The 12,118-nt window shown below is 43.6% G+C and overlaps 1 protein-coding gene across 1 annotated transcript in view; it reads left to right on the top strand.

The window, feature by feature from the left end:
- The first annotated feature begins 4,387 nt into the window (after positions 1-4,387).
- MGST1 (microsomal glutathione S-transferase 1) overlaps positions 4,388-12,118 on the top strand; it is a 10,552-nt gene continuing 2,821 nt past the window's right edge. Inside the window, exons 1-3 of the mRNA XM_019544494.1 lie at positions 4,388-4,428; positions 7,790-7,939; positions 10,474-10,568. Coding sequence (XP_019400039.1) covers positions 7,814-7,939; positions 10,474-10,568 — 221 coding nt within the window. The 5' untranslated portion in view covers positions 4,388-4,428; positions 7,790-7,813. The remainder of the gene's footprint in view (positions 4,429-7,789; positions 7,940-10,473; positions 10,569-12,118) is intronic.

Genomic DNA, 12,118 nt, shown 5'->3' with positions numbered 1-12,118 from the left:
ACCCTCTCAAGCTTCTCCACATCCTTTTTGAATTGTGGAGCCCAAAACTGGATGCAGTACTCCAGCTGCAGCCTCACCAAGGTGGAGTACAATGGGAGGATGACATCCTGAGATTTACTTGAGAAGCATCTATGGATTCAAGCAAGCCTTTTGCTTGCTTTACTAGCAGCAGCATCACATTGCAGGCTCATGTTCACTTGTGGTCCGTCATGACCTCCAAGTCCCCTCATGTCTATCTGTGATCAGATTGGGAGATTTGTCTTGCTCTGTGTCTAGGAATATAGATGCAAACAACTCATTGAAGAGATCAGCTTTGTGTCCCCTCTCTGTCACCAGTTGCCCTAGTTTGTCCTCTAGGGGTCCTATACGACCTTGCACCTTCCTTTTGCTCCCTATATCCTGAAGAACTTCTTGTTGTCCTTAATTTTTGTCTCCAGCCTAAGTTCTAATCCTGCTTTGGCCTTCCTAACTGATTCCCTGTAAGTGTGAGCCAGGGAGGTTTACTCCTCCTTCGTGGCTATTCTCTGTTTCCACAGCCTGTATACCTCTTTCTTTGCCCTTAGCCTTTACTGGACTTCCCTGTTCAGCCAAGAGAACTTCTTGGCCCATTTGCCCCTTTTATGCACAATGGGATTGTCTCCTTCTGTGCCTGTAAGATCACTCCCTTGAGGAACAACCACCCTTCCCAGACCCCCATTTCACCAATCTTCTTGAGCTTTAAATAACTAACTAATCTCCTGAGCACACTGAAGTTAGCCTTTCTGAAGTCTAGCACTTCAGCCCTGGTGGTTAGTTTACCCACCCTTCGCTGGATAGTGAATTCAATCCATCGATGGTCACTATCCCCCAGGTTACCTTGTACCTGAGATTCCCCACCAGGTCATCCCCTGTAGCTAACACTAAGTCCAGCAAGGCGTTTACCCTAGTGGGATTGTATACCTCCTGCATTAAGTGGAGGTCCTGTATGGAGGTTAAGAACCTATGTGAGCGGTTAGATTTGGCTGGCTACTGCTCCCAGCAGATGTCAGGATAGTTCAAGTCACCCATGACAACCATATATATCTCTTGACTGTACAGCCTCCGAGAGCTGTCTGGAGAATTCCAGGTCTAGCTCATCCTCCTGGTGTGGTAGTCTGTAGTAGACCCCCACTACCAAGTCCTTTCCCCTTGACCCCCTTGTATCCTGACCCACAGTACCTTGGTTTGGTCATCTTCCAATCCCATCTTGATTATAGAGGATGTATATTTTTTCTTAACATAGAGAACAGTACCCCAACCCCTTTTTTCCCCTACACTATCCTGTCAGTGGGGATTAGGCACATAATTTTTTAAGTCAGTAGGTAAATTGTCGGGAATTAATAACTAATTGCAATTTGGGAAAGATCCTACAATAAATACAGATCTCTTGAACACATAGAATTGGAATAAAAAATCCTTTGGAAGAGATTATTCTGGTATGACTTCTAGCATTTCTTTTTCTGTTTGCAGAATGCCTTCTGGAAGCATTTTGGTACATCCAGATTTAGTTCCTGGCCCACATATAAATTCTTGGGTCCAATTCTGTCCTCAGATCATCGAGAGGTGGGCTTAGTTCTGATAAACTCAGTGTATTTATGAGTAAAGCTGGCTTAAGATATTAATTAGGTTTTGAAAGCAAAACAGAAAGAATGATGATTATTGAATATTTGTATTATAGTACAGCAAAAAAGGCCAGCAGGATGGATATTTCAGATACTCAGTGCTGTACAAGTGTACAAAAACCCATGTTTTGAAAAAATGGTTGTGAATTTAAGAAAATGTTTAGTTCAAATCCAATTCAAAATGTGAACAAAAAATCAAGGATTGCATATGAGGTCCCCCCCACTCCTCTTTCTTATGGGGGGGGAGAAATCTCTCAAATTTGTGGGCTTTGTTCTGCACCCCATAGTCATTGCTGAGTAACGCTTACTCACATGTGTAGTTTCATTGCTATCAATAGGAGTACTTGCTGGAGAAAGTGCTATTTAATGGGACTAAAGAGTGGAGAATTCTGTGTGGACTATGTATTACAATTTGAAACAGGAGCCCTGATTTTCAGTCTTTACTCAAGTGGATAGTCCTGTGTTTGATGATTAATGAAACAGTCACATAAGGGTTGCAAGTACAGGTATTTTATTGGTGTAATGAGGTTTACAAGTCTTGCCAAGGTCAATGAAACCTCAAATATAAGTGTCTAGCACAAGTTTTACAGTGCAGAGGAGATTTTATAAAATGTGCCCATTGCTGATCTGCCACATTGTGAGACTGCTTACGAAATCCTTCTTTTTTACCCAACGCCTATTTCTCTTTGTTTTTCTATTTCTGATAGTTTTGTAGGATTTGTTCATTATGACTTAGTTAGTTTGAAGACTTTGCCACAAAGATAAGAATGGTACAGTCACAGGATTATTGACATTTACTTGAGGGAGAAACCAAGTCTAATTCTGGGACCTGATTCTGCAGATTGGGAGATAAAAGAAAAACCTATGGCATGTATTGGAATTGCTCTTAATTCTGTTATCGTGTACTGACTGTTCAGGTTTTCAAATCTACACCAGCTTGTTTTGTAATGAAGATTTTTGGTACTTGATGATTTTTTTCAAAAGGGCTTAAATCACTTTGGAGCCAAAGTTAAGTGCTTAAACCATTTTTGAAAATGGGAATTCAGCTCCCTGATCACATTGGATCCCATGTAAGCATAAGATCCCACATGCCCACGCTGTAAGATTTGCAGAGGTGTAGCATGGCAGCTGTCTCTCACCCATCCCCACTCCTCTCCTTCAGCTTTTTCCAGGACAGGCGCAGGCACAGGCACAGGCACAAGCACAGAGCAGAAAGCTGGGCAGTTTCATGCAGTGCAAGGTATTCTGGAAATCATAGATCTCTAGACTGACAGTGAAGATTCCTGCTCCCAGAGGAAAACTTTCATCACATTTTCTTTTGCTGCTGAAGCCTATGTTCAGAAGGGGAGGAAATGTTGAATTTGGTGGCAAAAATGTGGGTCAGTTCTCCCCTCAGCAGCAACAAACTTCCTGTGGCTCTACAAAACTATGATTCCCACGACACTTTGTGCTCTAGGACGGACACTGCCTACACCAACACCAACACCAACAGCAAGCGGTGATCCTGCACCAGCAATGTCTGCCAAAGTGTGGCCCAGCCAGCAGGCAGCAGAGGCCTGGAGCATGTTCCCCGGTTGCCCGCTCCATGTCACACTATTGAACATTCATGTTTTAAGACTCTCCAAAGACCAGGGTGCTCAGACTGGAGTTTTAATGCATGCCTCTTTCTAATGCATTGTGTCAGGTGTCCAGGTTGTAGCCATATCGGTCTAGAGACAAAAGGAATCAAAACTTGTGGCAGAGGTGCTATCTTTTATTAGACCAACTAGATATTTGAAAAAAAAAAATCTTTATTTGCAAGCTTTCAGGCACAGGCACCCTCCATCAGGCATAAGAGATTGTAAAGTTCGTAAAAGTTGTCCTAGGTAGTAATAAAAGATACCACCTCTGCCACGAGTTTTGATTCTTTTTCTAATACATTGGATTATGAATCCTTAAGCCTCTTATGCACAGATACTCACCCCACTGCCCCCATTGGAGTGAAGGGGAGTAAACTGCAGTGTGGCCAACTCTCATGATTTTTGGTGTTGTTCTTGAAGTCCATGCTTTGGGAATGTGAAAAACTTAGCTCTTATATGTGTGTATATATATATACACACGCACATACATACATACATACATACACGGAGAGAGAGAGATCTCTGTCTATCTATCTATCTCTGTGTGAAAGAGATATATTATATATGAAAGATATATAAGTTATTTCATACATATATATGTAATATATATGAAACCGACAGATTGATAAATAAATCGATCTAGATCTCTCTCTGCAGGAGAGAGGTGTGTGTAGCTTTCTATCTATATACATATGAAAGACCTAAGTTTTTCACATTCCCGAAGCGTGGACTTCAACAACGCCAAAAATCATGAGAGTTGGCAATACAGAAACTTCTATAATAGGCCCCTAACTTGTATTTCAAGCTGTCCCAAAGTCTGCCAAGATAAGCAACAGCTACAACAACACAGCTGAAAACAAGCTTTGTATGTAAGGGACAAAAAACAAACCCAGCAGGGCTGCAGGCTGAATGGGGCCCCCTTGGCCCAGTGGCACCGACTTCCCTCCTTCCTCTGGACGCGGTGGCGCGGGGAGGGAGCTAGGGAAGTCTAAAGCGAAAGCTGGAGCGAGGTCGCCGGAGAAGCCGGGCTGGAGGGGCAGGTCAAACCGGAGGGCGGGCGCAGAGGGGCGGCCCCGCGGGGAGGCGCTGCAGCCGGGCGGCGGAGCCGGAGCCGGAGCCGGAGCCGGAGCCGAGCGGCGCGGGACGCAGCCTGCAGCCCCAGCCGATAGGTGCGTGGGGGAGGGGGCGCGCTGACCTCTGCCCCGGGGGAGGAAGGGGCCGCGCGCATGCGGGCCCGGGTCGGGGGCTGGGAGCGCGCCCGAGGGCTCAGCTGCGGAGCCGCGCGGGAGTTGCCGTGGGGTCCTGGCAAGGAGGAGGTCTAGTCCCAGCAGCTGCTCACGGCAGGGCCGTCCCCGGCTAGATCATGCCAGCCCAGGCTTTGCCTCGCCAAGGACCCTCCTGTGCTTGCCACTGGGCCCTGCAGAACCGCCCTGTCCCCCATGACCCCCGCCCGGAGAGACCCCGCGCAGGAGCAGAGCCGGCCGCCAGGTGCCAAAGGCGGCCTGCTGCCCTCTGTGCGGGCTGGCGGGACCAGGCCTCCCGCCGGTGCCGGTTTGGAAACGGGTTTCCTGGGTGTGCTGTCTGAACTTGAAGCAGCAGGAGGAGCCGCGGGCGCCTGAACCTGGCCTGTCCGGGAACGGCTGGCAGCAAGCGACCCACTGGCATAGACTTTGCCCGAAAGATAAGAAAGGCCGAGTCACGGGATCAGTGACATGGAGGCGGTCTCGCCAGGGCACCATACAGGCAGAAAGCCACAGTAAGTAAGAGTGGTGTCCCCTTGCGCAGTGCCTCCAACCCCTTCTGGGGACTTGGGACAAGCTGGCTTGGCAATACAGCTTTCTGGTACTCTTCAGTAAATGTATGAGGCAAGCTGCATGTTGAAAAAGTGCAAACATTTAATCAGCCACTCTGCAGGGAAGCCAGGATGAGTTCTGGCCTTCTGTCTCCAGGGATGGTACTCTGTGATATTTGTATGAGGCAATAGCTCATAAAAAGTTTTGCAGAGTCCTTGCCCTGAGCAAATGGATTGCAACAGTTGGAGACAAGAGGAACATGTCCATGCAGGAGTGCTGTAGATACTTCAGACGGACAGTCCCGGTAGCAAACCCTTTTTGAGGGTTCATTACATGCACAGAACCAAGACGGGTACAAAGCTGCATTTTTAAGAGGGAAGCATGACATTGTTTCCAAGTGGTCTGTAGTTAAATGCTCTATGTTTTGGGACACGGAGGCTATGTTTATACTATATCACTAAGCATAATAGTATATACATAATATTATATTCTTTTACATTTTTAGTTAAGCCTGGCCCAGATTCCAGTGTGGATGCTCTTAAAGCAACCAAGATTTGCTTAAATCTGATCCCTTGCTAAATCAAACCATTCATATATCAGGATTTGGTGTAAAAACTGGTTGAAATATTGATAGAAAGGTTTTTCTCTTTAAATAAGGTTTAAAAGCACACCCATAGTAATTAAACCAGTTCAGCTTACAGGCAAGGGCATTGCACAAAGCTCTTAAAACCCTTTTTCCTTTGAGAGGGACTGTTAGGCTTCCACAGGAGTGCAGGTCTGTTCATCTCCCTTTCAGCATTCACTCCCTGCCATTGCATGACATAAGATACTGGGCAGGCAAGATGGGTTTATTTATAGGTCTGACCTTGTAAATGACAATTCTTATGTTCTTATGCAAGATTTACACTACGCAATGTCAGAACCTCAGTGTGCACCTAAGCTGAACCAGACTTGTACTCCTAAGATAGACTTCCCAGGGAGTTGTGTAAAGCAGAATTTCAGAGAGCAAGATTATTTTAAATAAATAAATAAAGGCAATAGCTGCAACAACATGGAGGAATGGGTTGTCAAATACAGTTCTCCCAGATATGGGATAGAGTTCGATAATAATGAGTGTCAGCATTGCTGTGCTCACAGAATGGGCAGGACCTCAGAGATCTTTTCTCTCGCCTTCTCTTACTAACCTGGGCATGGGGTCGAAGAGTTTTGTGGTATCCAGCAGTCTCAAGGGATGTTTTCACCCAAGGGAAAAATACTACGTTTGTAGCAGATCATAATAAATCCCGCTTTTCCTTTAACAGGCCAAAATAAAGATTATGAGGAAGTCTGGAATTACTGGCCGAGTCATTTCATAGCTGTAAACTTGCCTTGTCTTTGTTTCTAAACTAGTTATGTGTTGGCAAAAGCTGAATAGAATTTCTTTGAACAAAGAAAAGGCACTTCTGGACCATCTGTACCGTGTAGTAAAAATATACCTTTTCTCATAAAAACAAGGCGTAAACTTAACAGAAGTTTGAAGCTTCTGAGATTAGCTGCTTTTACAAATAAAAAAACCCAGGTGAACCGAGGGGGTTGTAGTAGGTACTAGTACTTTAAGTGCGACTCATATTTGAAGTTGCTAAACACTTTCCACAAGAAAGGCCTCTTCTGGCCTATCCCTCAAGAAGCTCTAACTTACCTGTTTGCAGCATGATTTACAGTCAGCAATATTCATCTCACTGCAGAAGTGCCTTTTCTCTGCCCTGTATAACTTTATTCCACGTTTGCTGATCTTTGGTGATTTGTGCCATTCAAATTTCCATTGCCCCACCTTAAAAAGTTTTGCCCGCAACCATGTTATACTAAGGGCTGCTTCAGTGGGACATAGTAAATGTACCATGGTTGTAGCAAGAGGAACAGAGACAAATTTGGGGGTTTTTTGTTTTTTATTTTTAGTTTAATCTTGTCTTGTAGATGGTGGTCAAACCTGTTCCTAAGAGATTTAGTCTCAGAGGAAGAATACTTACGCAAGGCTGATTTCGATTATAAAGCTGGTTCAGCTTCTCTGAGCTGGAAGATTCTGGTTGGCTTGGAAGTTGAAGTGAAGTTACCTTCAAGTACTAAGAGTGCCCTAGCATATGTGAATAGCTGCGTTTTAACAAAGAGATGCATTTGGGTATTATATAAATACCATAGTGGTACATATTTGGTGTATGGTTATGCTTTTAAGTGAAAATAAGGACACTTCAACCCAGGAGAGTCCTCCTCCACCCTTCTCTGATTTGCATTTGAGTGCTGTTTTATTTTCCTTTAGGTAGGATACTGAGAACTGAGAGAAAGAGACAAGGTAATAAATTAATCCAACTGATAATCTTTTGCTTGTGATGTAAATGTTAGTTTTGACTGTTTTATGAACATAGGGACAGGCACTCATTGTTTTCCTGCAAAAACAGAAAGGAGGGACATGGATTTGAACTTTCTTCTGCTTCTTTGCAGTATATGAAGTTTTCTTGTGTAATTTTTTTTAATTGTCATGGTTTTGTATTTTTATGGCTCGATAAATAATTACTTAGTAGGAATTGAAGTCATGATATAACTTTTCTCTTAAGAGAAAGTGAGTTAAATCTTAATAAAAATGAACAGAGGCATTAAGGAATAGTTTTAATTACAGCATCACTGCAGTGACTCTAAGGAAACCTATTCTGACAAATGTATTTTCACACTTTTATTTGTTGCATTCTTGAATATTTTTTTTTAGGTCTTTGTTGGAAAAAACACAGAAATGTCTAAAATTACTCAACTAATGAAAAATGAGGCCTTCCTGGCTTATTCCACCTATACAGCCATTGTCCTTTTAAAAATGATGCTAATGAGTCTTATAACGATTTACTTCAGAATGACGAGAAAGGTAAGAAGCCATGAATATAATGTGGTAGAATCCATTGAGTTTCACATTAAAATAGAATGTTATTAAAAGCATTTCTTCCCCTTTCAGCTTTCAAATACTGTTTTTTCCCCCCTAATAATAATATTCAGTTATTTACTTTCCCCTGGTGGAGCTTCATTTATTGTCACAAATGGACTAGGTCTCCCATCCCAACTAAAAGACAGTGTCTTTTAAGCTTCAGTTGAGTTACCTTACCTCCCTGAAACTATTCCATTATTTTGTATAGAAATGCTTTCTCAACAGGGCTTTTAACTTGCTGCCCAGAACACACTAGAGTCAAGATAAACAATAACGAGGGGATAAATGTATCATAGGCTGCAGACAGAGGTACCTTCCAACTTTACCTTTAAAAAGAGAGGGTGCTGCTTCTCTGGAGTATGTCAGCTGCTTTCTGCTATATATGCTTGCTCCTATGGTTGTATGGCCTCCAGAAATTTACTGAGTTCTCATCATTCCCTTTGAAGTCTGAGGGAGTTATATTGAGTGCTTTAGTAGAACACAAATGTTCAGCATTTCTCAGTATCCTTACTTCCAAGAGTGCTGAGCACCAACAGCTGCTATTCATTTCCAGTGATTTCATTAAGAACTTGGCACCTTTGAAATTCAGGCCAAAATAATTTGTCCAAATTGGACTGTGTTATTTTAAAACCCAGATTTCTGGGATCCCACCTCTATGCCCTAACTTTTGTAGAGCCAAGCTTCCCATGTAATCCTGGATGCAATCCAGGGAGTAGTTTAAAGTCTTTTAGTACTGTTGTGTTGCATAGCCACATTTGTTAAGAAACAACGTTAATTTGGTTGTATTTAGTTTTGAAAAAGTGGATGATTTGTCCATTCATATCACTGCTGGTAAAAATCATTTTTATTTATCATTTAGTATGAACATTTCTAAGCTTTCTCTTAAAAAGCAGTAAGGTACTGCAGAAATAAGAGGCATCTGGTAGAGAGAGGAGGACCCAACATTTCAGTTTAGTTTTTCATTTATTTTTCCAGGGCTACTGATACTGTTAGCATATCTCCAGCGTTCAGATATGGTAGTGCCTCCCAACCAGGGTACTTCAAGACCCTTTCAGGGGTGATGCAGCATAGGTGCTACCACTGCCACAGCCAGGTAAACTTCCCTATCCATGTTGTGTGCAGCCAGATCAGGAAGGGCTGCAGCATGAGCATGTGCACTCCTATCTGCATTAGGGTTATCTGATAAATCTAAAGCAGTCAGGAGTGCTTGGGCCTACAATAGCCCTTCCTGGTCTGATATTGCACACTGTCTCATGGAAACAGGCAAGCAGGGCATGTGGAACTATCCTGTGACCCACCGTTTGCAGAAGCATGGTGGGGTTGGACCAGGAAGGGCAGTGGCAAGAGCAGTGTTCCTGCATGCTTTAGGCTAGTAGTTCCCAAACTATGGGTCGTGGCCCACATGGGGTCACAACATTAGGAGCTGGGGTCATGGTATGGCACTCCCTGGGACACCTGCAGAAAACGGGGAGCTGCAAATTGGGAGTGAGGGCCACCAGCAGGGCCAGGGGGCTGTGGGTCAGGAGTGAGGGACACTTGGGTAGGGGGGGAGGGTTGCAATTGGGGAGTGAGGGGCCAAGCTGAGGAAATAGGGCCATGACTGGGGTCATGCTGAGGAAGTTTGGGAAGTACTGGTTTAGGCTTATCAACCAACCTTAATACAGGCTGGAGCATGCACCTGTGCTGCAGCCCAGTTGTGCATGAGGTACATGAGGCAGTTCTACCTGGCTGTGTGGGTGGCACTAGTGGCCTGGGTGAGAACCACTGAGATAAGCTGAGGCAGCACAACTGGAGCTCTTAACCAGGGTGCTATCAAGTTAAAAAGGTTACTGAGGGTTGCCTTGAATCTAAAAAGTTGGAAAGCCACTGAGATACGTGACTTGCTGGAGTGCCGTCTTGGATATGCTTACCCAAAGTATAATGAATATAAAGAATACCTGGAATTACACCTCGAAACAAACTGGCAAGCCATCAGGTTTGTGGCATGCAATTGTTGCTGTATATGGAACTCCACATGAAATCTACACTAGCTAAAATAAACATGTTCTGGGACATACTGCTTCCAAGCAGAAAGTATTGTAGTATCCAATCTGGAGGTACCAGAGATTAATATAATTGGCAAGGTCCATACCTCAGAGGAAAGGAAATCGCCCAATTTATCAGCAGACGAAAGGAAGAACCTTTCCAGGCTACTACTGCCAGCCGCAAATCTTTGGAAAGCAAGTGACCCAAAAGGATTTCCAAGGCTGCAAACATTAGTAATAGCAGGTAGATGAATCCGGTCAATGTATGCAGCAACTTTCTCATCTTCCATCTCTCCTAGAATGTTTTTTTCAAGTACAAGTGTGAGTTAATGAGACTACTAGGAACTGAAGGTATTCACTAAGAAAGATTTACGCTGTTGCAGAAATGTTTTGGGTCCTAGCTAGACCAGCTGCATTTCTTCTGAAGTATCTGATTGGTGTTTCTTTGAATAGGCATTTTCTAATCCAGAGGATATAACTGCACTTGGCAATTCTGAGGCTTCTAAAAAGTACCTGCAGACTGACCCAGATGTTGAACGTGTGCGCAGGTAACAATAGTGCAAGTACACTGGATGGTTTAATGGGGAACAGAGTAAGACTGTTTTTGAGCAGCAGCCCCCTTATTTTGTTGCCTTAGATGGTAATCTGATACTTTAATGGAGGAAATGTCTAAATGAACTAAATCCTACTAGCATGTGTACCAAAAATAAATAATTAACCAGTGAGGTGGCTATGGGCCTAATTTAAGGTAGTACCTGCATGTGCATTAATGCAGTTTTCCTAATGTGCATTAAATTTAGTACCTCCAGTGTGAGGTGCTAAATTAATGTGCATTAGGCTGCCCTAATGTGCATTAGTGCAAGCATCCAGCTGCTTGGGGTACCGTCCGGTAGTGCCCCGCTGGTGCCCTCCCAGACTCAGGAGGCACCAGTTGCCCATGCTGAAAGGTAAGAATCCCCACCCCTATTCTGGGCTTCCCCAAACTCCTTATCCCCAGAGACTCCCCCAGCTCCCCCTTGCCTCTCCCCTGCACTTATTTGTGGCTGCCTGCACTGAGAAGGGTTAACCTGCCAATTCAGCTCCTGCTGCTGCTGCTCTTCATACCAGGAAAAAGAAGATCCTAGCGGGCCCATTAGGGTGTTTACACTAGTGTAACAGGAGCTGGGTAACAGATCAGAGATGTCTCTTGACATAATGCAAAGAAAACTGAGGAAGATGAGTAGGGCTTATCTGTTAAAGCTGCAGTTCAGAATAATAAGGGGTCCATTCTAGTAGGATGTTACACTGAATAGGAGTTGACACTTTTCTGTTTGCAGAAAACTTTACTAACAATGTACTAGCCTTACAAGTTATGGCTGAACCAAGAGTATGGTGTACTGGTAGCAATATAGTAGTGTGTCACTTAACAATATGTGTATTAGACTTTGGGAGCATTTCCAGTCTATCATGGATCTTTCTCTTTGGGCTGAATATTCCTTTGCAGTTTTTCAATCCTTTATATAGCTTGTGGGTTCATTTCTGATCCCATTGCCAAAAACAGTGTATACAGATACTTTTTGACAAATTAGTGCTTCTGATATTTAAATATTAAATATTTCTCCTGTTTGGTGTCCTGTGTGGCCACACAGGAGACCCAGGTTCAGTTCCTGGTTGTTTATACAGGTACAGCCAGAGAGGCACCAAATGTCTGGATCCAGTCTGGCCTTTGGATTCTGTCTCAGTAGCCTGAAGGGGGATGGAAGATCTGGGCAGCCTCCACTCCTCCAAAAAACTCCTGCCTAGCCATGTGCATCAGAAGTCTGGGTGACTTCTCATGCATACACTGTGATGGGGAAGGATCAGCGATTGCCAAACAAAACATTTCTCATTTTCTTAGTCTTTAATGAAGGTTAATACCTTATTTGACAATATCATCTTTTAAATAATAGGTTTTTAAGCATTAAAAAGGCTAATAAACATGCATCATGACTATTTCCTTTAAGGGCCTTTAATATACAGTTCTACTTTTATATCAACTACTGCGGTGAGAGTCAACAAATATAAATCAAGGCAAAGATTTTGAACATAAGTATCAAGACTTGAACATGTAGCTTGGGAA

This window comes from Crocodylus porosus, unplaced genomic scaffold (genome assembly GCF_001723895.1).
Source record: "Crocodylus porosus isolate Cpor-Errol unplaced genomic scaffold, CroPor_comp1, whole genome shotgun sequence".
Taxonomy (NCBI): domain Eukaryota; kingdom Metazoa; phylum Chordata; order Crocodylia; family Crocodylidae; genus Crocodylus; species Crocodylus porosus.
Note: the sequence above shows the minus strand (reverse complement) of the source record. Positions and strands in the feature narration are given on the sequence as shown.